Raw genomic sequence first — 25,044 nt, forward strand, 5'->3', positions numbered from 1 at the left:
CTTATAGTCGATTGATTAAGGGGACCATCAAAATAAAATGTAACCATATAAGACATTGAATTTTTCTTTATTTCCAGTTTGAGTATTCAGCTATCATCAATCAATTAATATTAGCTCCAAAGGAAACACTCAAATAACACTCAACATCTAACCACTCACAAGCTGTAGTAAGCTACTGTGCAGATCTTAAATAAACAATGTCAAGATATGATACAGTCCATTACACTGTACATGAAGTAGATTTAATATGGTGTTCATTGTGTGTTATACATAATCATACTCTTAAACTTATAACCACATATATGTAAGTATCATGATGTATTATAATTGTTGTTATGATTATTCATGAGTTGATATAACACATTATAATTTTTTTATAATGCATTATCCATTCATTATAATGCCTTAAGGATATCCTTTTAATGCGTTATAAATACAGTCTTCATATAAAGTGCTACCCAAGTTTTTTTTTTTTTTTTTAAGCTTGCCTTTTGAATATTCCCAGTGGTCATGAAGTCTTGACCAATGTTATATTACTGTCATATATGTTGTTCTGGTATCTCTGCCCAGGTAATTAAAGGCTATACACTTGTAATTTCCAGAATGCGCTCCTGTGGGGTTTCGTATTATAAGAGTTCCTTGTGCGTGGAGAAGCTCACTGCCCAGAGATCGTTCCTTTCCAGTTGCAGAAAGAATAGATCGATCTGGTAGCTCCCAGGTTATCTCTGGTGTAGGCACTCCATTAGCAACACATTGAAGATAAACAGAAACTCCAGCCACTCCTCTCACAGTTGGTGGTGGCCCATTAGTGATCTGGGGTGGATATGCAACAATTACGACAGGCACAGAAAGAACCGCCTCACCAGCATCATTCTTTGCTCGGCACATGTAATTGCCACGATCATGTATGATCGTCTCATGTACAACAAGTGTCCCATTGTCCATCAAATGGTAACGTCCACTTTTCTGTGGACGTGCAAGCACAAAACCTCCTGGCGTGGTCCAAGAAATCCTGGGCTGGATTCCATCTGTCAAGCAATGTAGGAAGAGGGACTGTCCAGAAATCACTCGGATAATCCCCTTTGGCCGTGTTAGAATATAAGGCTTATGAATCACCTCAAAAATGACCAGCTTCTCAATATAGCCCACTTTGTTTTTTGCACCACAACGGTATTTACCAGTGTCCTCTATGCTGCTGTTATAAATAACAAATGTGCCGTCCGTACCCAGATGATATCTTGAGGCCTTGAACCCAGGTGTTCCACTGAACCGAGATCGATTGGGGAGTGTCCATGTGATCTCAGGCATTGGTTGCCCATCAGCAGAACAGTTTAACACTGCAGTTTTCCCTACCCGAGTCACCACTCTCTCATTAAAAGGGTTGTTAAAAATAGGCCTCCTAAGCGTGTCTGTCACTTCTAGTTGAACCAACATAACCGCCTCACCTCCATCATTCTGAGCCATACAAATAAATTCTGCTGAATCTGATGGCCTAACATTACGGATCTCTAGTGTACCATTGCTATGGACATTAATCCTGCTTCCGTAATAGGGTGCGGTAAGAAATATATTGTCAGGCATGATCCATGTGATCTTTGGAACTGGATACCCTTCAGCTTTACAGTCTATTAGCTTTCTAGTATATTTGACTGCTGTATCTTTTATCACAGTTCTGTTTTGATTGAAGCCATTGATGATGGGTGGGTTCCCATCAATGTCTAGTTTATATACTTTATTCTCCTCCCCTGCAGCATTACGAGCCATGCAGACATACTCCCCAGCATCAGCTAATTTAACATTTCGTATATCAAGGGAACCATTAGCATGCACTAAATAACGCTCATTAGATGCAGCAATCATGTCTTTGGACGGAAGCATCCAAAAGACCTTTGGCTTAGGCTCACCTATAGCCTTACAGTCAAAGCGAATGTTTCCACTGGGCTTCACTTTGGCATAGGAGAGATTTGTGTGCTGAATGCGAGGCACTGCAGTTACCACACTTATGTGAACATGCATCTTGTCCTTACCCAGTTTGTTTTCAGCATAACATGTGTAATCACCTTCTTCATCAGAACCCACTTCATTCAGGAACAGTGTTCCATTATCAAACAATGTGTACCGTTTGAACTGATCGCCTTCTGTTCCATCTGCTTGCAGGGCGCTATTCACCAAGGTACCATCAGGAAGTCCCCAAGATATCTCTGGCATGGGGACACCAGCAGCCACACAGTCCACTTTTAGGTCATTGCCGTAAAGCACTTGCTTCCTGCTAAAGACATTTGGTTCAATCCGAGCTGGTTTCATAGATACTGACACTCTTAATAGTTGTACATCATCCCCAACTTTGTTGCGTGCAACACAGAGGAAGTCCCCAGCATCTTTTTCATTGACTGATTCAATGATGAGGGTACCATTTTCCAGGACTTTGATACGGCTGCCCATTCTGAAATGAGAATGTGATATAACATTAAGTTTTCAAATTATGTCAAATTAACTATTCACTGTTGGTTTGAGAAAATTTACAAAACTGTTGATGTAGAATATGCATTTATCTGCTCATGTTTAATGCTTCTGCCCTAACTGAGATGCACTCATTCTAGGCTTAAATCGATTTTTGAATTATTAAAGTGTTTTGATTGTGCGCCAGTTCCCGCCTCCTTCTTCCTGATGAGTATGGAGTGTGAATATCATTACAATATATATATATATATATATATATATATATATATATATATATATATATATATTTTTTTTTTTTTTTTCAATCAGTAATTATAATTATTTTTAATAATTTATTTTCAGTTCTAAAGCTTCTCATCATCAAGACTTTTACACATTTTAAAAATCCTTCAGTATTCAGTGTTCAGTATTCACAAATGACTATAAAGCTCAAAATATGTGAGGGCAAAATAGTTAATTCATAGTTCAGTTCCTATGTTACTGTAACTCAGTGGTAGAGCATTGCGTTAGCTGTGCAAAAGGTTGTTGCCTCAATTCCCAGGGAACACACATACTGGTAAAAACAAAATAAAATAAATGTATAGCCTGAATGCACTGTAAGTCTATTTGGATAAAAGTGTCTTATAAATGTAAGTGTTAGATTTTGTTATTAAGATATTGCATACTTGAGGATAAACTTTGTACAATCAAACAAAAATATTGTCTTTTTTTTAATAGCGTACCTTTGTGACTGGTCTACTAGTGCCTTGGAAGGAAGCCTCCAAATAATCTGAGGTTTTGGGTCCCCAACTGCAGAGCAGTTCAAATGAAGGCGGCCACCATATATTACATCTGTTCTTTGTTGTGATGTCTTGGTGATCTGAGGGGCAGTTTCTGTCCTCTTCACAGACAGAGTAACAACACGCCGTTCTGATCCTGTAGAGCTTGTTGCAATACACTCATATTTTCCACTTTCAGCTATTTGTATATCCCTCAGGTAAAGTGTACCATTTCCAAAAACAGAAACTTTAGTGTGTGAGTAAGTTAGAGGGTGTACTATTGTACCATTATGTAAGACCCAGTGTGTTGTGGGTTGTGGGTCACCATTAGTGCTGCATGCCAAAAAGAGATTCTGACCAATATTAGCCCTCACCAGCTGCTTTTTTTCTTCCAGTATTGCAGGTGGTGCTGCTAACACCTGTAGACGAACAGTGGCTGTATCAGCACCAGCTGGATTACTTGCAATACACTTATAATGTCCACGATCTAAAACGGACACCTCTTGAATGGTTAGTTTCCCCATGGTGGTTACTGTTACTCTGCCAGGCTCAGTGATAGAACCTTTAACTTCAGTGTGATTAGGTAGAATCCATGACACAATTGGCACTGGTCTGCCCTCTGTTCTGCATTCCAAATGCACGGTTTTCCCAGCAAGAACCTTGATATCTCTCATCTTTTTCTCCAGTATCCGGGTGGGATAGGCTACAACTGACAATGTTACCACAAGCTTGTCAGAGCCATACTCGTTCTGGGCAAAACAAATGTACTGTCCTTGGTCTTTAATGTTTGCTTTTTGGACGAACAATGTTCCATTCTTCAGAACCTCAAATTTACCCACTTTACCTTTAATTGTCAACATATTACCTGATGATATAAAGGAGACAAAAAATTGTCAGTATACCAGAATTTAAAATAATTATGAAAATAACAATTGCTAACAATACAATTCTTAAAACTTTTCATAAGCTTTGTGTTTTTTTGCACCTGTAGTAGATGAGAATCGGTTCCAGCTGATGATGGGCTCAGGGTTGCCAGTGGCCTCACAGGGGAGGAAAGCATCAGAGTTTGACAGAACAGTAAAACTGGCAGCTTTTCCACCATTAATCCTTGGCTTGAAGGTAATAGAATAGTCAATCAAAGATGAGGTGTCATACCTTGTAGAGTGATCGAATGTATTCTGATTGACAGTACTACTACCATATGGAAATGGAGTGAACATATATGTAGTTGAACTAGTCATTGTGTCTGAGGTAACTGTACTACTCTGAGGTTTATCAGAGGCTGTAGTTGGTTTAGTGGTCAAAGTAATGACCTCTGCGAAACTGGTGGTAGAAGACATATTAGAGTCCCTCCATTCCTCACCTGAACCAGTACTCTCAGGTAAAGGAGACCTCTCTGGTTCTTCAAGGGGTGTATGCAAAGACCTTAATATTGCACCACTGTGCTTAGTTTGTGAAGTTGTAGTTGTGGATTTGGTGGTGGCTGGTGTGTTGGCATTCTTAGCCACTGTGATAACTGGGGATTTTGTGGTTGATTTTTTAATGGGCCTTCTCCTTCTGGAGCCTCGTCTGTGATAACCAGGCTTTTGCTTTCGCCACAATCCATTTTGATTACCTGAGAACTTATTGCGAACAGTGTCTTGCTTTAGTTTAGTTTGCATTGTTGGTGGGGCTGCTAGAGTTTGAGAAACTCCCATTGGCTCTGTGGTTGTGGACAGCTCACGTAAGGCTGGAAAGCTGAAAAACTCAGCGGTTGTAGATGGGGTTATGACATTGCCTGAGAAATTTGTTTCTATAAAGGAGAAAGAACCTGATGAGTCTTCAAATGATGTCTCTGGACTATTGTAATTTGTTCTTGTCATTGGAGGAGAGACGATCATATGTGTATGATTAAGTTCTGTAGTAGGTACTGTTGTTGTTGTTGTTGTTGTTGCCTTGTAAGGTTTTTCTGTGGATGCTGAGGTCCTCTGTTCTTTATTAGTGGGAAGTGTAAATGAGTTTGATGCTTGATGCTTGCTAAGGGTTTCTTTAATTTCCCCCTTGTTTCTAAACTTTCTATGCCACTGAATCTTATCCTCTGTGATTTTAGAAGACATTGTCATTGTGGATGTGGTTGTGAAAGTTAGTTCTTTTTCCACTGAATTGAAATAATCTTTAGAATCACTTGAATCCTCAGAAATGGTGGGCACAATAGTTACTGACATTTGTGAATCAGTAACAGAGTAAATCTTTTCAGAGTCTGATAAACGAGTTGTCATGACAGGTTTTTCTGTTACTGTCAAAGACGAAGATGACATGTGAAACCTAGCTGTATGGTTGACTGGGCTTTGATCCACTGTTTTGCATTTATCTGTAGACACTCTAGATGTAACTCTTTTCCCATCGCCACATATTGTGATTTTGTCCACAGTGTGTGAAAATGTGAGATTGCCTTCCTTGTTTATAGAAAGGTGTTTGAATTTATTGAGTAATGATTGCATGTCTGTAATTTTGCTGGGCCGAATGATCCTACGTCTTCCATGAAAGTTACCTTTCTTTCCTGATCGCATCTTTGTGGAGGGAACAATTTGTATTTGGTGTTTGGAGATGATGGTGGACCCAGGGAGGAGCTCTGACTTGATTCTTTGAGTGGTTTGAAATGTGATCTTTGAGTGATCTTCCTTGGTTGTGGTGACTGCTGTGAATATGGCCTGACTCTTAGGTTCCAAGGAAGTGACATTTGGGCCCTGGGAGTTGTAAAGTGGTGTTGTTGCAGTAGTAATATCTTCTGAATCCCCAGAGAAGAGAAGTTCTGCAGCTTCTGAAGGTCTGTTTGTTGTTTTCTCATATATGTGGGTTTTAACAACACTTTGACTTAATACGTAATCTGACTTGGTTGTATTCAGGGTTGTCCCATAATTACTCAAAGTAGAAGTGGCAATTATTGGGGTAACAGGTGTCTGAGTGTGAGAATGTGATGTTGTTGTAACCAAATTCGTTTTCTCATTTGCTCTTAACATGCCACTACTGTGGCCTGCTTTGTAAGTCTCTGGGATTTTAACATCTGTGATTTTAATGGTGCTATGCTCAAGTGTTTGACTAGTTGTCATTACAATAAATTCATCTTCAGATATACCATCCCCTGAGGTTGCATCATTGTCATCAGATAATGTTTTAGACACCTCTAAACTCATTGTCTTTTTATTTGCTCCTTTCATTTGAGACATATCGATAAAAGTGGCATCTTCTTTTAGGTACTTTTTATTAAAGACTCTTCCCGAGTTCCTTCTATTTCCTCTTCTGCCAGTGGGAACTTTATGAAATCTGGACTGTAGCAAAGTGTATGGTCTCCCTGAGGTAATTCTTCTTGACTCCTCACTAACCCTGCGAGAGAGATACCTGCTTCCAAGTTTCTGGCTATCATCTATAATTTGTACAACATGATCTCCAGATTCCTTTGGCTCTGTGCTGTTTGACAAATCACCATGAACAGTTACATGAGAAGCTAGCAAATCTGCTCCCAGAAAATTTCCAACTAAGCATCTGTAAAATCCTTTGTCGCTGGATGTCAGTCCATGTATTACCAAAGTGCCATTTCTGTAGAGCTTTCTGTTGCCATATGACTTGTCTAAAATTGTGTGGTCAGGAAGTATCCACTGAACAGAAGCCTTTGGACTGCTGGCAGATGTACAATCTAGTCGCAGGTTCTGACCAAGGGTACGAGAGATTCGGATCCCATTAATCTCTTGTTCTTCAATATTCTGTGGAAGCACAGTGACTCTGAATGCAAGAACATCTGCATCCAGGGAGTTAGTTGTAATGCAGTGATAGACACCTGTGTCTGAGATTTCAACAGATTTTAAAGTAAGCCTTCCATCATAAGCAACTTTGACCCTTTGATCCTCACTGTTGTAAGGTGCACGTAACTTACTTCCATCTGGAAGAGTCCACTCTATAATGGGTTTAGGATCCCCAAAGGTCTGGCAGTTCAATTCAATCACTCCACCAGCAAGGACTGAGTGTTCAGTCTTGGTCTCATTGTCTGTTCTAATCATTGCCCAACCATACTGGTCTCCTCTTTCCTTGCTGATGTCAACATCTATTTGAACATTGGATAAATACTTGATAGTAAGGTTTGGAAATGTTGTTGTGATGCGGTCCAGCTGTAGTAGGACTGTACTTTGCATTAACCATTCATGATTGGCTTTCATTTTTGCTTTAATTTCTGTAAAAATATCATCTTCCGTTGATGCTACTTGCTTGTATGTGTAAACTGTGCCTGGTTGCAGAGAAAGTAGTTCTTCTCGCTCAAGTCTCATCGGGGACTCGCTATACATAGCCAAAATATTCCAAATCTGGCGTATATTATCGTAATCAATGTTGCAGACCAACGATGTAGAAATTATCGCACTAAGGCCAGTTAAATATTTTCCATTTGGTCCAAAGTTTGCAGTTAAGTTTTCCATTCCTGTAGGTCGCTGCACAACACATGCTATCCAGGCATTGTTGTGGAATTGATCTGTGATGTTCATTTCCAACATGCCAATGGGTTCAACAAAATCTTTAGGAGACACTAAGGTATAGCCACCATCATCCAAGGTAAAATTGTTCTGTTTCAAGTGAGGATGAATCCAAGGTCTGCTGCATGTGTAGCGACCTCTTTGCAAATGCACAATGCTGCTGCCTTTCAGGGTAACTGGGAATTCACATATGGGACACTGTTCTTTGAGAAACTTCCTGTCTCTTTTGCATTTTAGAACACCTGTAAATGCAAAAAAAATTCTCATTATTCCATTGTCTGTCTGAATACTGGATTCTGATTGGCTGGCAGGTATGCAGTAAAACCGTGTAATGCACAGGCAGTTCCAAGTCAGTTTAATCACCGTTCTATATTAATGCACTGCTTTAATTGATTAACACAAACCCACACTCAGCACTTGCACACACACACACAGAGAGAAAGAGAGAACAAGAGAATCTGAGATTGCAGATTGCACTGCACACAAACATAAACTTGTTGTCAATGCTTCCCCACTATTTTTATTGATAAAATAGCCTAGATACTATACTGCTCATCTATATTAATCATCATTGAGGTGACACTGTTTTTGAAGTAATTCTTTGTTATGTGCAGATGCAGCATGCAAAGCACACACAACTGTCATCTCTCTCTCTCTCTCTCTCTCTCTCTCTCTCTATCAATCAATAACCAATAGACTGTTGATTATCCCTTACTTATATGTTGATGTATATATGATGTAAATAAAAGCATTTTTACTTACTAGAACATTCTTTATGCACATGTTTTTGTCTTACTATTTAAACTAAACTTATTTTCTGCTATTTTTAACAGAACATTTGTTAAATATAGACCAGAATCTCACCAGGGTGTTTTTCTAGCCATTGTTCAAGCCAACCCATCCGACAATCACATGACCAGGGGTTTCCACTAAGGAAGAGATTCTCTATCTTGTTGCAGCCAGAAAATATGGTTGCAGGCAATGTGGTTAAAGCATTGTCTGACAAGTAAATAGTCTTGAGAGATGACCATTTCAAAATCTGGCTGAACCGCAGTGATATAAAAGTGTCTGGATGAAGCTGTTGGAGCAGGTTTCCCTCTAGGTTGATCAACTGCAGCATTCTTAATCCATAAAAACTCTCTGGGTGGATGAAGGTAATGTGATTATGGTCCATATGAAGACGTACAAGATTGTCCAGGCCTTTGAATGTGTCCTTGTTGAGCTTCTCAATTCTGTTATAACTCATTTTCAGAATCTAGAAGTAGATAAAAATATACTATTAAGACATGAAAATAAAGTGCCTCTTTTTAAGGTCAGAGTCAGGGAGCAATTCCAGCATGAGGCCATCTTTAATCCAAGGCAATGTAGTCTCAGCCTAAGATGGCTGTTTTATGGACTCCATGGACGATGGTTAAAACTGATATCTACCAGCTTCAAAATCAATGGTTGACTCACAATGTCCAGAGTCAATTGTGATATGATATATATCGTCACAATAATGAAAATCAGTTTGTCTGTACATTATATTTTAAATTAATTGTTTCTGTAATCTTCCTAAAATGCCATGGTTTACTAGTCCTCTGATATGACTGACTGTGAAATCTGTACTTTGATGTCACACACCGATCGGTCTGATGATGATGATCCGCTTCAAGTCGAACAAGCCTAATGATTCAATGAACCACTGATAAAGAACACTTTACTTCACTCCTGAATGAATCAGCCATTTGAATTAATCAAACGAATGAATAAATGACTCGATGACTTAATCATTAAAACATTTACCATCACCTACTGGCAGTTTTAGTTTATTTATTTAGAGTATAATTTCATTAAAGGAATAATTTAATATTTTAATAGTAATAATAATACAATTAAGAAAATAAATGATTAAAGTTTTAGTTCACCTAACCTAAAATGACAATTCCATCATCATTTACTCACACGGCCCAAAAGAGAATATGTAATAAATTTTATCAAACAAAATATTTCTTGCTGAACCTACTTTTTGCAATCTCTGTTTTGCACAAAAATGACTTTAAATGATCTTCTCAGAGTCATTTTTCAAAATTTGATGTGGGATTAACTAGATTAATTAATCACTACATCATATATTTAGTTCGATTAAAAAAATGTATCGCTTACCAGCTCTAATATATACATCATCTTGGCACCATCATCCTTTTGAAGTATAGCATACATAATAACACACAAACTCTCTAATGTGTCCTGCTTTTGTATTTCAAATATTTCAACATTTCTGGAGTTCTGGAGACTTCTGTGTCCTGTTCCATTCTTTTGCATCCAAAATAAATCATCAAGCAGTAATAATGTTAGCCTATACCAAGTGATTTATGTTTTCAAGTCATCAGAGACTCTTCACAGGAGATGCATTTTATATGCATGTTAAAGGCAAATAAACACTTGTGTAGCTTGACTGCTTGTGATATTTATGTAACCGTGGGCCAGATGTGATCAGAGATGGAACAGGACAGCAGCAATACGTCATCTACACAATACAGAAAAATAAACAAGGTAACAAACTCAGATATACACAACATGACATCTGATTATTTTATGTAACCATACTTTTACATGCAACATGAAGGTTGGTCCTCATTCAAGCTTATTCTAGCCAAGAATGTCCATTTAGAAAAGAACAGATTGTCTGAATAAAGACTGTCCAAAAAGATGAGTTTAGTATTTTACCTGCAGAGATGTGAGATCATGGAACGAGCCGTCCTCAACAGCCTTGATAATATTACTGTGCAGCATTAACAGCTCCAGGTTTTTTAGTCCAGAGAGGTCATTCACTTTAAGAGTTGATAAACTGTTGTACCTGAAACACAAAATTGAAAATGTTGCGACTTTGCCTTAAACAAACTGTTCTCAATGGCATTTTTAGAGAAAGCTCCACAATGGATTGTCTGTTAGCTTTTACCCCAGGTTAATTCTTTCAACAGCTGGCTGAATGTCCCTGGGTATTTCACTCAGGTATCTGAATGTGCAGTGAACTTCTGACGGAGCGTAGCATGCACATGATGAGGGGCAGCTGCTGCTTCTGTGTGTAATATTGGCCAAAACACACAGTAGCCCCATGAATCTCCACAACAGACATGACTCTGCTGTCGGTCCACACATTCTGAAAAAGGAGGACTGTTTCTTCTCTCTTTCTCTCACTCTCTTTTAAAGGGCTTAAGTTGCCATTAATCATTAGCTTTCTGTAAGAAAAAAAAATTATAACTATTTTAATCATATCTACATAATTCACCACTGTTAAAAAGTTCTACATGACAAATTCATGTTTCATATTCTCCTGAGACCAAGCAGTACATTTTTCAGAGAACGTATAACAAAAAGTTAATGATTCATATATAGGCTATCACACTGATTATAAGTAAATATTATGAACAGCGTGTATATTAATAACTTTACAGAAATAGGCTATTATGAGCACATCCCAAAGGTTTAGTAAAACAAACATTGCACATTTGACATATTGTTTCCTTCGTGTTGATTTGCGCTTCAAAAAAAAAAAAAAAAAAAAAAAAATTATAATAAATAAATAAAAATTATAATATAGAGAAATTGCAATGTTTCTAGAATTCTAAATGACAATTATTAATGTCAACACACTTACCTAATACACAGGAGAATTATTTAGATAAAAATGCACGCGAAACACTTCCACATGATGAATGAATAATCCAAAGAATGCCGGTGAGGAAGAGTCGTTTCTTTCACTTTGTCGATGTACACTGTATTACATTAAGTCGCTGAAGTCTGATTTAGGAGCGCGTGTCGGCTGATGGTTAAATGAGACCGAGTCCTCCTCCTCGATCTCGCGCGGTCCGGTTACGAGCCTACTCTCATGTGCTCTGTAGCGCGAGAGGTTCACACGGAGTTAAAGGAAAACATCATCATCATAAGGAGAGTATTCCTTTTTCTTCCGATTGTAATTTTCAGTCATCAACAATGTCAATGTTGATTTGTAACTGATAATCTCAAAATAAACTGTGTTATATCATAGCAATGATGTGTGGATGCCGTGAAGATGCATCTGGTGTCATTTATTCTCAATAATAAAACTTGCGGTCCCATGTGTTTGTGCTGAAGAAAAGGTATAGGGCTACTGCTAAATTTCTGCCAGGACATCAGATTTTTTCGTTTCTTTTTCTTCTCCTCCTCCTTCTTCCCACAATGTTGAAATACATCTCGAATATAGCCTAATCTTAAAATATTGCATGCTTTTATAGTCAATAAATGTTTAGTTTTTACTAGAAACCAGATCAAATTAGTAATATTTCTTAATAATTCTTAATAATGCACATATTTCTGTTTTATTGTCCTATATCCATCAGGGATCAAGATGCTTAGAACAATCTGATTGCAAACTCCAAAACTGATAATGTAAACATAAATGGTCAGCACACCTTGGCTCAAAATACAAAAATATATTTTTACAGACTATCACATAGGTGACATATCAAAAACGCAGGCTCTTTATTTAAAAGTTTTTAACCCAAATGCCTTTATACAACAGGTGATTGATCACATCACACACACACACACACACACAAAGGGGCGCCACCACAGTTTCTGGGCCCCCTGAACAGCATGTTGACTCAGGCCCCCGTCAGTAGAAATCATGTTCCGGGGCCTCCCTCCTGCATCTAGCCCTCAGAATCATCCTAACCTCCCCACCCCCCCTTACGACACCCCTGCACAAGTGCACAGAGAGAGAAACATAAAGCCATGGACAAAGTCACAAAAAGAAAACAATAATAATAGCAATATCACCTGCAAATAAAAAACTTTACTAAGTTCTTCAAAACAAAACTTGTTTCTTTTAAAATCTTTCAAAGATCCTGTGCAAAGAACTTGGCAGACTTCTGTGGATGGTGACTGACTAGTTTCTCCTCAAAAGCATGTAAAAACAACAACAACAAAAAACAACAACTGCCTTTCGTCCCATAATCTGTGTAAATCCAGCCAGATTAATAGCCAATCCATCAGTGGACAGAATTGGTGGTGTGCAGGCATTGTTCTAATAAAGTTAATAGTACTTCATGCTTATTAGATTTGATTGGACCAAATTAGTGTTTTCTATAATTGTTTTTTTTTTTTATCTATGTCTGATTTTTATTTACAGATTTATGGTGTAAGTATGCGTTTGAAAATGGCCCCAAGTTTTGCCTCTTTATTTTATTGTTTGAACAAAAATGTGTGTATAACTCCTGTCAAGTTGTAATCTTTTTATTTATTTATGTATTTATTTATTTGTTATGTGAATGTTACATTGATTACTTTGTTGTTGTTGTTTTATATGGGACAGTACTATATCTCACTGTTGGAAATACATAAACTGGTCAATGATGTCTGTAGTGCACATTCACAATTTAATACCATCAAGAGAGAATTCATTTTTAGATGTGTTTAATGTTTATTAGCAATACTGTCAGGTCTAAAAAGAAAAGAAAATGTACTGTACTGTAAACTTAATGATAATACATTTTTACATGGCATAGCATCCTTTGTCATTAAAATCACTTTTTGGCAATTATAGATGTGGTAACTGTCAACAATTAAATTCACTTATCAAACTTTTAAGCATCCTCACACTGATAAAATTTCAAAATAAGGGGCACTATTGTCACAATGATTGAGTCACGAGATCCAAGTGTGAGGTAAAAATGGTTTATTTGTAACTCAGATAGCCAGCAATGAGAATGTAGGAAGACGATGGCGTAACCCCAGATGAATCCCGTCCAGAATACTCAAGCAGCAGTAACTCAAACCCAACTCAGGAATCCCAGGCAGGCGAGGAATAAGGTCCAGAGAATCCCAATTGGAGGGACAGGAACACGACTAGACAAGAGAGAAAGATGAGAAATCAACGAAAAAAACAACACGAAAAGGATGCCAGCCAAACTTAAAGGCAGCGCAAATGAGTTGCAACTGGTGCTCAATACCGCAGCTGCTGCTAGTTAACAGACACACACAATCAGACAGAGACGCAAGATGAATGCACAGACCTATGAACCGTCACAGTACCCCTACCCTAGGAACACCTCCTGCCGTTCTCAGGAGAACCTACCTGCCGATTGAAATCATCGATAAGGGAGTGTTCCAATATGTCTATAGCAGGAACCCAACTCCTCCAACCTTCCCAGTCCGTCCACCAAATATTGATATCCTCATCCCCACCGCCTCTATTCCAGAATATGTTCACCCAAATAAGATGGTTCTCCGTCTACGAGAAGCGGCGGGGGGGGGGGTTCTGTACGCCAGAGGGAGTTTGAGGCGGACTGCCACCGGACTAATAAATGACTAGTAAATGGGACAATAAATTTGGGCGCAAGCTTATTACTGACGGATCGGAGAGCAATGTTCTTTGATGAAAGCCACACTTTTTGACCTACGACGTAGATCGGCCTAAACCTTGGTGCTCGCCGCTGGATAAATGTGTGGGTAGAGGGAACTGCGACTTCGGATTCCAATTCTGGAAAAAGGGGTGGCTGGTACCCTAAACTACACTGAAAAGGCAATAGGCCCGTAGCTGAAACTGGTAACATTCAATTCAATTCAATTCAAGTTTATTTGTATAGCGCTTTTTACAATACGAATCGTTACAAAGCAACTTTACAGAAAATAATGTTTCTACAATATTTAGTAGTAGCTTATGGTGGTGACTGGCAGTTTGTGCACATTTGACGGGATTTTTAGAAAAAATTAATACAAGACATAGTCAGCTTGACGATGAAAATTATTAATATTATTAATTAATAATTGTTATGTGATGCAGTCACACATGTAGCAATAATTGTTAGTTCTGTTTGTTGATTCAGGGTTAGCATCGTCTGAGGTCCTCTGAGGGTCAGCATCATCTCTTCTCAGGTGTTCTGGAGCTTGTGTAAATCCTAGTTGGCAAAACATAGAAACAAAATAGAGACATCACTAGCATAGCTGTTGATCCAACAAACTAAAATTAGTTTAACCCAAGCTAATGAATAAAAATGCACATTTGATCAGATGCAACTACACTCACAATTTAAGAAATACATTATGCTTGGCGAAAGAGATGCGTTTTTAATCTAGATTTAAACAGAGAGAGTGTGTCTGAACCCTGAACATTATCAGGAAGGCTATTCCAGAGTTTGGGAGCCAAATGTGAAAAAGCTCTACCTCCTTTAGTGGACTTTGCTATCCTAGGAATTACCAAAAGTCCAGCATTTTGTGACCTTAGGGTGCGTGATGGGTTGTAGCGTGGTAGAAGGCTAGTTAGGTACGCAGGAGCTAAACCATTTAGGGCCTTATAGGTAAGTAATGATAATTTGTAACTGATACGGAACTTAATAGGTAGCCAGTGCAGAGACTGTAAAATTGGGGTAATATGATCATATTTTCTTGAACTGGTAAGGACTCTAGCTGCTGTATTTTGGACGACCTGTAGCTTGTTTATTGACGAAGCAGGATAACCACCTAGAAGTGCATTACAATAGTCCAGTCTAGAGGTCATGAATGCATGAACTAGCTTTTCTGCATCAGAAACAGATAACATGTTTCGTAGCTTGGCAATGTTTCTAAGATGGAAGAATGCAGTTTTTGTAACATTGGAAATATGATTTTCAAAAGACAAATTGCTGTCTAATATGACACCCAGATTTCTGACTGTAGAGAAAGTAACAGTACATCCATCTAGTTGCAAATTGTAATCTACAAGATTCTGTGTAGTGTTTTTTGGTCCAATAATTAATATCTCCGTCTTATCTGAGTTTAATTGGAGAAAATTATTTGTCATCCAATCTTTTACATTTTTAACACACTCTGTTAGCTTAGATAAATTAGACGTTTCTTCTGGTCTCGTTGAGATATATAGCTGAGTATCATCAGCATAACAGTGGAAGCTAATTCTGTATTTTCTAATAATATTACCAAGGGGCAACATGTATATTGAAAATAGAAGGGGACCTAGGACGGATCCTTGTGGCACTCCATATTTTACTGATGATAAATGAGATGACACCCCATTTAAGTAAACAAAATGGTAGCGATTGGACAAGTAGGATCTAAACCATCTTAGAGTCTGCCCTTGAATACCTGTATAGCTTTGTAATCTATCTATGAGTATGTCATGATCTATGGTGTCGAACTCAGCACTAAGATCAAGTAAGACTTATGTGCGTACTCAACCCATGAGGGCTGCTGGCTCCAAGAGGAGGGGTTCTGAGAAACCTAACATCGCAACACTCATTCTAGACCTTGGTTGGCCCTCTCCGTCTGACCATTACTCTGAGGATGAAATCCAGAAGAAAGATTAACAGTCGCCTCCAGTAATTTACAAAAGGCCCAAAATGAAATCTAGCGAAATGTGGGACCAGGGTCTCAAAGGAATTAACAACGGTGAGAGTCCAGCAGGGGGTCGATTGGAAGACTTCGAAACAGCACAGGCAGAGCAAGCCAAAACAAAAAGATGAATGTCACGAGCCATTGCTGGCCACCAAAACCGATGTTTAACGAGAAACATGGTACGATTAACCCCAGAATGGCAAGCTACCTTGAAATACTGACCCAATCAGATAACTTCGGACCTTTAAGCCTCTGGCACAAACAACCGACCCGGTGGGCATCTGGATGGGGACATTACTCCTTGAGAGGCTGTGCGAACCTTCGACTCGATGTCAACCATGACTGCAGAAATAAAGACTTTCTGTGGTACAATGGGTTCAGAAAAAGATGGGCAATCCGAAACAACACATCCAGTTTGATGTTCTTAGAACCTGGATGATAAGAAATAGAAAAATCAAAACGATTGAAAAATAGAGCCCACCGAGCCTGACTAGAATTTAATCTTTTAGCAGACTTGATGTATTCAAGATTATTGTGATCGGACCAAACAATAGAAGGAACCACCGAACCTTCCAACCAATGATGCCACTCTTCCAAAGTGAGCTTGACTGTCAACAGCTCTCTGTTACCAATGTCATAATTACACTCAGCGGGGGACAAATGGTGAGAAAAATATGCTCATATGCTTACCATCCGTGAGGGAACGCTGGGATAGAACCGTGCCAACCCCCACCTCTGACGCGTAAACCTCCACCAAGAACTGCTGGGAAGGAAAAAAGAACAGACTGTGCATGGAAAACGCATTTCTCCGCCTTGACAAAAAGCCCATTCTCTAAGAGCCTGTGAAGCACTCGCCTGACGTGTTGAACATGTTCCTGGAGTGTGAAAAAAAATATCAGTATGTCATCCAGGTAGACATAAATGAACTGATCTACCATATCTCTCAACACATCATTGACGAGTGCTTGGAATACCACGGGAGCATTACAAAGGCCAAAAGGAAGAACAAGATATTCAGAATGGGCACCCTGGGGGTATTAAAAGTGGTCTTTCATTCATCCCCCTCTCTTATGCGAACCAAATGATAAGTGAACTCGTGAACTCTCCTGTGGCACCCATTGTATTAGGGCATCCCTGGCTGGTCAAGCACACCCCACGAGTGGATTGGGGTTCCAACACTGTCACCTTGTGGAGGGAAAGTTGTCATGTGTCTTGTCTGGTTTCTGATTGTCCTGCTGTGTCTGTTTCTGTCTTACAGGAGGAGACCATGGTTTTGTCAAACGTGCCTGCGGAGTACCTGGACCTGAAGGAAGTGTTCAGTAAGTCCCGTGCTGCTTCTCTCCCTCCGCATCGTCCCTATGACTGTGCCATAGATTTAGTTCCACAAACTTTTCTCTCTTTCCATTCCAGAGAGGGATGCCATGGAGAAATATATTTCTGATTCTTTGGCATTGAGGTTCATCTGCCCTTCCTCTTTTGTTGGTAAGAAGGATGGTTCCCTGCGACCTTCTATTGATTACCGAGAGCTGAACAACATTACGGTAAAGAATACTTATCCTTTGCCATTGATGTCTTCAGTGTTCAAGAGGTTACAGGGAACATCCGTCTTCACAAATTTGGATTTACGTAACGCTTATCATTTGGTTCGAATCAGGAAGGGGAATGAGTGAAAAACTGCCTTCAACACCCCGAGAGGGCACTTTGAATACTTGGTGATGCCGTTCGGGCTCTCCAACTTGCCAGGGGTTTTCCAAGCACTCGTGAATGATATGTTGAGAGACATGGTATATCAGTTTATATATGTTTACCTGGATGACATACTGATTTTGTGCAGATTCCCATAAGGGTCTACAGCGGTTTCTGGGGTTCGCCAATTTTTTATCGAAGTTTAATTCGTAATTTCAGCCAACTCGTCTCACCTCTGACCGCCTTGACCTCTCCCAGTACTACGTTCAGGTGGTCTAATACAGCCGAAACTGTATTTTCCAACCTCAAGAGCCGCTTCCTTTCGGCTCCCATCTTAATAGCCCCTGATCGCACACATCAGTTCGTGGTGGAGGTCGACGCATCAGAGGTGGGAGTAGTTGTAGTTCTTGTTGCCTCAGATGACAAGATGCATCCATGGTAATTTTTTTTCATCGTTTATCTCCTGCAGAATGTAAATATGACATCGTTAACAGAGAATTGTTGGCCGCCAAATTAGCATTACAGGAGTGGCGTCACTGGTTGGAGGGGTCAGGGGTACCTTTCATCGTTTGGACCGATCATAAGAACCTAGAATATATTAGAACTGTCAAAAGACTCAATTCCAGGCAGGCTCGGTGGGCGCTTTTTTTTTGGTCATTTTGATTTTTCTCTATCGTTTCTCTAACGTCAAACCCGATTCTTTGTCACGTTTTTTTGATCCTTCTGAACACCCGGTGACTCCAGAGTGCATTTTACCTGAGAGTATAGTCGTCTCATCACTCATATGGGAGGTCGAATTGAAGGTCAAGACGGCCTTAGAAGGGGTAACGCCTCCACCCGGGTGCCCACCAAATCGGTTGTTTGTGCCGGAGGAGTTATGCTCCGACGTTATTCAATGGCATGACGGTCGTTTTGACCATAGTGGACCAATTCTTCCAATCCTTCTTCCTGGAACCAACAACTCTCTATGGTTGAGTACGCTCAAAACTTGTTTCCAGTATCAGCCACGGGCCTCTCTCCATTTCAGTGTAGCATAGGTTACCAGCCACCTGTTTTTCCTAGTCTGGAATCTGAAGTCGCGGACGAAGATTCCCTTACTTGGTGGACTGGGAGGTTTACAGTCCAGAGGAGAGGAGTTGGGTACCTGGTAGGGACATACTGGATCAATCCCTGATTGATGAGTACAATCAACAGGTAGGCCCATCTGCGAACTTCAGGAGGCATTCCTAGAGGGGAGGGTACTGTCACCGTTGGTAAACCGTGGTCTCGGGTTTTGCACTATGTGGGTGGAGTTGTGTGTGTTCAGTGTCAGCACTCATTGTTTCGTGTGGGTTTCTCCGCTAATTGTTCACGATCACCAGCTGCTACTCATTACCCTTTCTCTACATATTGCCCTGTCTTTCGTCTTGTGTTTGTCAAAGTGTTTGTCAAAGTGTTGTTTGTCGATCTCCGTGTTTCTATTGTTTCTATCGTTCCTGTTTATGTGCTTCTCGTCATTGGATTGTCCTGTCTCCGGAACCCCATCCACTCCTCCTCATCCCTGGATCTTACCACTCACCTTCACAGCTCTTCCCCCGCAGTTCCTGTGTCACACTCTCCTGCTGCCAATGCATCATCGAACCTTGGATCACCCGTGAGCTCTGCCTCTTCCTGGACATCTCCCTTACCTTCAAGATTCCCTGTACCACTTGTCTTTGTGTTCATTGTTTGTTTTGTTATTCATTAAATGTTCTAAACTCGCACTTGCTTCCTCACCTTCTTGACCAATCATTACACTACTAAACGCCTTCTTCACACAATAATCTCACCACATTATTACAGTATTATACAGCAAATTATACAAATAACAAATTTTGAATCATCAAATGAAAGGATTGCTCTTGGATTCAGACCCAAAAATCCACAGACAGAGTTTAGGCTATAATCTGTCTGTATCATCATTACACAACCACCTCTTTCATGTCCAACATTCTAGTCTGACAGTGATTCTGAATTATTTCCCACAGAGAACTTTCTGCTGGCTCTCTCTCTCTCTCTGTCTCTCTCTCTGTGTGTGTGTGTCGCTACAAAATGTGCACATAATTGTGTAAGTTCTCTTTTCTAAACTCCTTTCTTTACATTTCCAACTGTTTTTTTTCTTTCTTTCTTCCTTCCTTTTTTTCTTTCTTTCTCTCTGAAATGAGCTACATAAATGACACTATTGTCTTCTTTAGAGCTGCTTTAGACCATACTAAACCTCAGAATTCAGAATTCACACTCTTGTCAGAATTAAATTAAAATGGAATTAAAATTAAATTAAAATCCTAGGTGTCTTAACAAGATGTCAGCACTGTTGTTGGTTCACAAAGTCCATCTTATAGCAGGATATAGTCTAGTCTGCCTCATTTGCCGAAACCATTTCCCCCTTCTTTTAATACTTTGCTGTCACTCTGCATTTTCTTGATTCCTGTCCTGTACATGATATTAAATGCTTATTTAATGATAAAATATAATAACATAGATGTCAGTGTGGTAGCACACATGATCAGAGAGCTCAAATACAATTATTTTAATGGCAGGCAATTTATTTGTAAAGCCAGCTGGATGTTGTGAAGGACTGGATCAGGAAAAAGGGTTGATGCAGTCTTTTTGAACATGCTTTATTCCAATCAGAGCTCAAATCCCTTCTGGTTTAGTCAAAGACATGCATCATAATGCCATGTCTGTCCAACTGATTCTTCTCAAATACAAAGATTTAGTGTTGGGCAAGAGAACATTTTTTAGAACAATGAAACATGTGTTTTAGATTGTTTAATATGACTGCAATGGCCCAGAACTGGAGGAAGGCAACAGTTCTCTGCTGTTCATCTGCTGACTATTGACCACTAAAAACTAGAACATTGGCACATTAGGAAGGTGTTTCATACTTTACTAATTTATGGCATGAAGTCCGCTCCAGGTTTACACCTGTGCATCACTTTCTCCAAGGCTTTATCATCCATGATGTCATCATAAACATAAAACATGTCTCAGCTAGTGTCTGGGGGCTCATCTGCACAATCTGAGTAATGCTTTCCATTATCCTGTCTTCTCATTCTGCAAAACTAGTCACTAGAGTAAACTGGAACGTTTCATAAGAGCAATATAAAAGGCTGAACTTCAGACATTAAACCAAGGGCCTGACTCACTGTGGTCTTTAAAAATCCCAGTATGTTATTTGGAAATAGTAGAGGTGTGACCTCTGCATCCTGGATGAATTTGCCCATTGACCTCTGACCATCATGGCCTCCTAACAATACCCATATCTACTGACTGGCTTCATCACTGTCTCTTCTCTTTCAGTAAGCTGGTGTGTGGTGGGCGTTCTGGTGCACTATGACATCATCCGGGTGGATGCTGCACACTGAAGATGGATCAAGAGATATCCTCTCACAATATAGTTCCACAATTCTCTATGCAGTCTTAACTATCTGTGCCAGATCTCTTTGATTCTGTGTAGTTCAGTTGGTATACCGCACTGTAACACAATAGCACATGGTATTTTCTGTTGTGCTCCTATAGAAAATCACTAAAAGCTGAGAAGGTACTTTAGCTTTCTTTAGCTTTCTCAGAAGGAAAGCCTCAGCTGAGCCTTCTTCACTAGGTTGTGAGTGTTCACAGTCCATGTTAGATAGTTTTTGATTTACAGACCCAGGAATTTAATGTTGTCTTCTTTATCATGTGTCTCTTGGTTTCCAGATATCAGCACTAGTATAGTGGTGTCGTTGGTAAACTTCACTATAGAGTTAGAGGAATGGACAGATGTACAGTCATGTGTAAATAAAGTGAAAAGGGCTGGACTGAGGACACAATCCTGTGGTGCTCCTCTGCTCAGGGTGAGACAAGATGAAATAAGATCACCAACCCTGACAGTCTGTGGTCTGGTTGTAAGAAAGTAAAAAATCTATGAACAGAGTGTGATGGTTAATCCCAGGTTGCTGAGCTCGTTCACCAGTTAATGAGGCACTACTGTATTAAACGCAATACTAAAATAACAAATAACATCCTAATATATGTGTCGGGATGCTCCAGATGTCACAGGATTGTATGAAGTGTTATTGAGATTGCATCCTCCGTTGATCTGTTCCTAAAGTAGGCAAACTGATGACCATCCAGATCAGTAGTTGCTCTGATTTTGCCATTAGCCCCTTTCACACTGCACGTCGGACCCACAATATTTCCGAGAACATTGCCAGGTCGCCTTCTGTGTGAAAGCAACCACGTCTCGGGATTGATTACCGCATTGAACCCGGGTCGGAGACCTAGTGCGGGGTTCGACCTGGTACGAGCGCTGTGTGAACGAAAGCCAGATCTAATTCCATGTCGAAGTGATGATAACACACGACTCTTTTACCGGCTGTTTTGAAGGAAGTTCAACATTCGCGACGAAAACATATGTGTAAACTATAATGAAGCAGAGATCAGTTAGTTCCTCACTTTCCGTGCTGACGCAGAGATCGTTCGCTTGCTTCAGTGAAAGTTATAACGTGCCTAGCGTTTTCGACTTGTACATTACACGTCACACGCTGATGTCACGTGTCGTTACGGGATCTTCAAGGGTTGTGTGTGAAAGCACGCACATATACCGGGTCATCACTGGCAAAATCTAGCGAGCTGGGAACAATTTCAGGAACACTTTACCTGTGTATTTGCCGGAATGGCAGTGTGAAAGGGGCTATTGAAACATGTTCCTGGATCAACATCTTCTGATGATCCTGGATCAACATTATTGTCCAAAAATATAGACCTAACCCAATCCCTACCCCTAAACCTAACCCTACCCATAATTTATTTCTAAAATCAGTGGGAAATGATAGCTGATAAGCAAGGGTGTAGAAGAACCTAACCTTGATTGTAAACCTAAAACAGATATTTCCCAAAAAGTTATATCCCATTTCTGATTGGTAGATTGGAATGTTGATCCAGGAACATGTTGTACCTGGTAAAATGACACTCGCCCCAGATCAGTGGAGATATTGATTTTGATGTGAAATAAAACGAGCCTCTGAAAGCACTTCATAATAATTGGTGTAAGGGCAATTTGGCGACTGTCGTTGAGACACCTGACTGCTTGCTTTTTGGGTACAAGGACATTAGTAGTGACTTTGAGATACATGAGAACTACACCCTGCTGTAGAGACAGGTTGAAAATGTTAGTAAACACTTCTGCTAATTGGTCAGCACATGACTTCAACTTATGACCCGGCACACATGCCTGTCAGACCATGGCTTATGGTTCTGGAACACCTTGATGGTCTTAGTGGCTAAAGCACAGTATTGGTGCAGAAGGCTATGTATGCCAAAACAGATGAATTATATTCCTCCAGGTCTGTGCTCTGTGCTAACTGTTCCCAGTCTGTATTCTCAAAGCAGTCCTCCAGCGGTGAAATCACCTCTTCGCTCCAGACTTGGACAGTTTTAACAGCTGGTTGTGCTCTGCAAATAAGAGGTCAATAGGAATGAATCATTTCTATTGAAATATGATCAGATAGGCTACAGTAGATAGAGATAGAGAAAAGCAATATATACATGTAATGAATTGTTATTAAAAAATAATTTGATTTATCATGATGTAGAATCTAGAGACTTTTTTGTAGAGACCTCTCACTCACATTAAAGCTTCTCTCTATGTAAAAGGCTTATTTGAAATTCAATCAGCATTGGCTTGCTATGGTTCCTTTAGATTTTAGTGTTGTTTGTTTGTTTGTTTTATTATTTTTTGTGATTAACTTGAAAAAAATTAATTGATTTTAAGCCAACCAACAAAACTCACCCTGACAGTGCAGTATTCTCTCCATCACTAAATAATTCCAATAGCACACTCATTAACACATCCGACATGGCCCTGTCAAAAGAGAACAGATTTTATTTTCTAATTTCAAACACATAATTACATTACTCTCTCTTGCATCATGAAATCCAGCAACTCCTGAGGTGAGATATAGAGCAGTTTGCCTTTCCTTTTAAATATGTGTTGTTTTGGTACTGATTTTGATAAAGAATTTTAAAAAATCCTGTATGTATGAATTTAACAGTAACTTACAGTTCTATATTAGCAGAAATAAGGATCAGCTCATGAAGAACACAGTGTAAAGCCTAATGCTCTAAGTTATTAACTGTATTTAGTAAGGCAAAATTACATTATACAAATTATCTTATGGATAGGAGATCTTCCGAGAAAGTTAGGGTAGTTATAGAAAGAGTTGTTCTTTTAGGTAATAAACCTAAGTTTGAGTTGATTGCAATCAATCTGATTGTGCTTTGTGGCTTTGGTGGCAGGGCTAAAACACATCATTTAAAATGACTGGTTTACTGCTTTATTATGTGTTATTACAATGGTGTTGTTGTCTCTTGAGTTACATGTTTGTGTGAATATTTAGAAAACCACTGTCCACTGTCACTTGCAATATCAAAAGTTTTCTCAGTTTTATGCCAGTTTTATCACATATTCTTAGAGGGGAAAGCACGGGCAAACACACACACACACACACACACACACAAGGGGCCAGTAAAAAGACCCAATTTGTTTAAAATGTGTTTGTTTAGCAAATGTTCTCATCCAGTGCAGGCATTCAGATGCTGCAGCAAATGGTTTTGGTTAAGTGTGGTACAATGGGAGGGAATGGATTCAATGTGAAATATGTGAAAAAAGGGCCCACACTGACTGTTCAAATCACATTGGAGATATTAAACTGAACATTGTAGCTAAAACTATTTTATTTCAGTTATTATTATAATTTTTTCAATTACACTGTAATGGAGTACTAAGATGCAAATTGTCCTCTGATGATGACCAATTCTGAACTGGGCACATAAACAAAGGCTGTTAAAAGTGACCAGAAGAAACAAGGTCTAAACTAGGTCAGAATCTTTCAGTATTTCAAAACAAACAGCTGAACTGAATCTGGAAGAAACAAACCTAAAGAATGTAAACTGGAGATATCTTTAGTTACAGAAAAAAAATCAGAAGAAAGATCAGAAGATTTAGAGATCGAGCCTATGACTTGTGAAATAATACTGGATGATGTGAAACAGCTGGTAGAGTAAACAAAAGCACATACCTTTAAGTGGAGCGATCAGGGTTGGCGCCACGAGGGGGCCCCAGGGGCCCTGGCCCGGCCGCCTGGGTTACTGTGCCCCCTCACCTCGAGTCAGCACACCACCCTGATTTGGAGCACGGTTTCAGCCGTTGAGATGATGCTGTGTCTGAAATCGCTCACTCATTCACTCATTCACTAATCCCTATACAGTGTATGGCAGTTGAGTTCACTATA

General features: G+C 39.5%; 2 protein-coding genes and 1 long non-coding RNA gene across 4 annotated transcripts in view; 1 reads left to right on the forward strand and 2 right to left on the reverse strand.

Annotated features, from left to right (window-relative positions):
* LOC113115415 (tyrosine-protein kinase receptor UFO-like) overlaps nt 1–25,044 on the forward strand; it is a 1,029,470-nt gene that overhangs the window by 456,759 nt on the left and 547,667 nt on the right. The window lies entirely within an intron of this gene.
* On the reverse strand, nt 341–11,588 carry igsf10 (immunoglobulin superfamily, member 10). Its single transcript, XM_026282971.1, has 7 exons — nt 11,358–11,588; nt 10,659–10,938; nt 10,427–10,556; nt 8,582–8,972; nt 4,204–7,959; nt 3,183–4,083; nt 341–2,443 (listed from the first exon to the last, which is right to left on the reverse strand). Exons 2-7 carry the CDS (start codon nt 10,856–10,858, stop codon nt 529–531), a joined length of 7,293 nt encoding a protein of 2,430 aa, XP_026138756.1. The 5' UTR covers nt 10,859–10,938; nt 11,358–11,588; the 3' UTR covers nt 341–528.
* On the reverse strand, nt 22,983–25,029 carry LOC113115450 (uncharacterized). The gene is made up of 3 exons (XR_003293887.1): nt 24,832–25,029; nt 23,544–23,615; nt 22,983–23,206 (listed from the first exon to the last, which is right to left on the reverse strand). It is a non-coding gene; the product is annotated as an uncharacterized LOC113115450 (long non-coding RNA).

The sequence above is a fragment of the Carassius auratus genome, chromosome 15, assembly GCF_003368295.1.
Source record: "Carassius auratus strain Wakin chromosome 15, ASM336829v1, whole genome shotgun sequence".
NCBI classification, from domain to species: domain Eukaryota; kingdom Metazoa; phylum Chordata; class Actinopteri; order Cypriniformes; family Cyprinidae; genus Carassius; species Carassius auratus.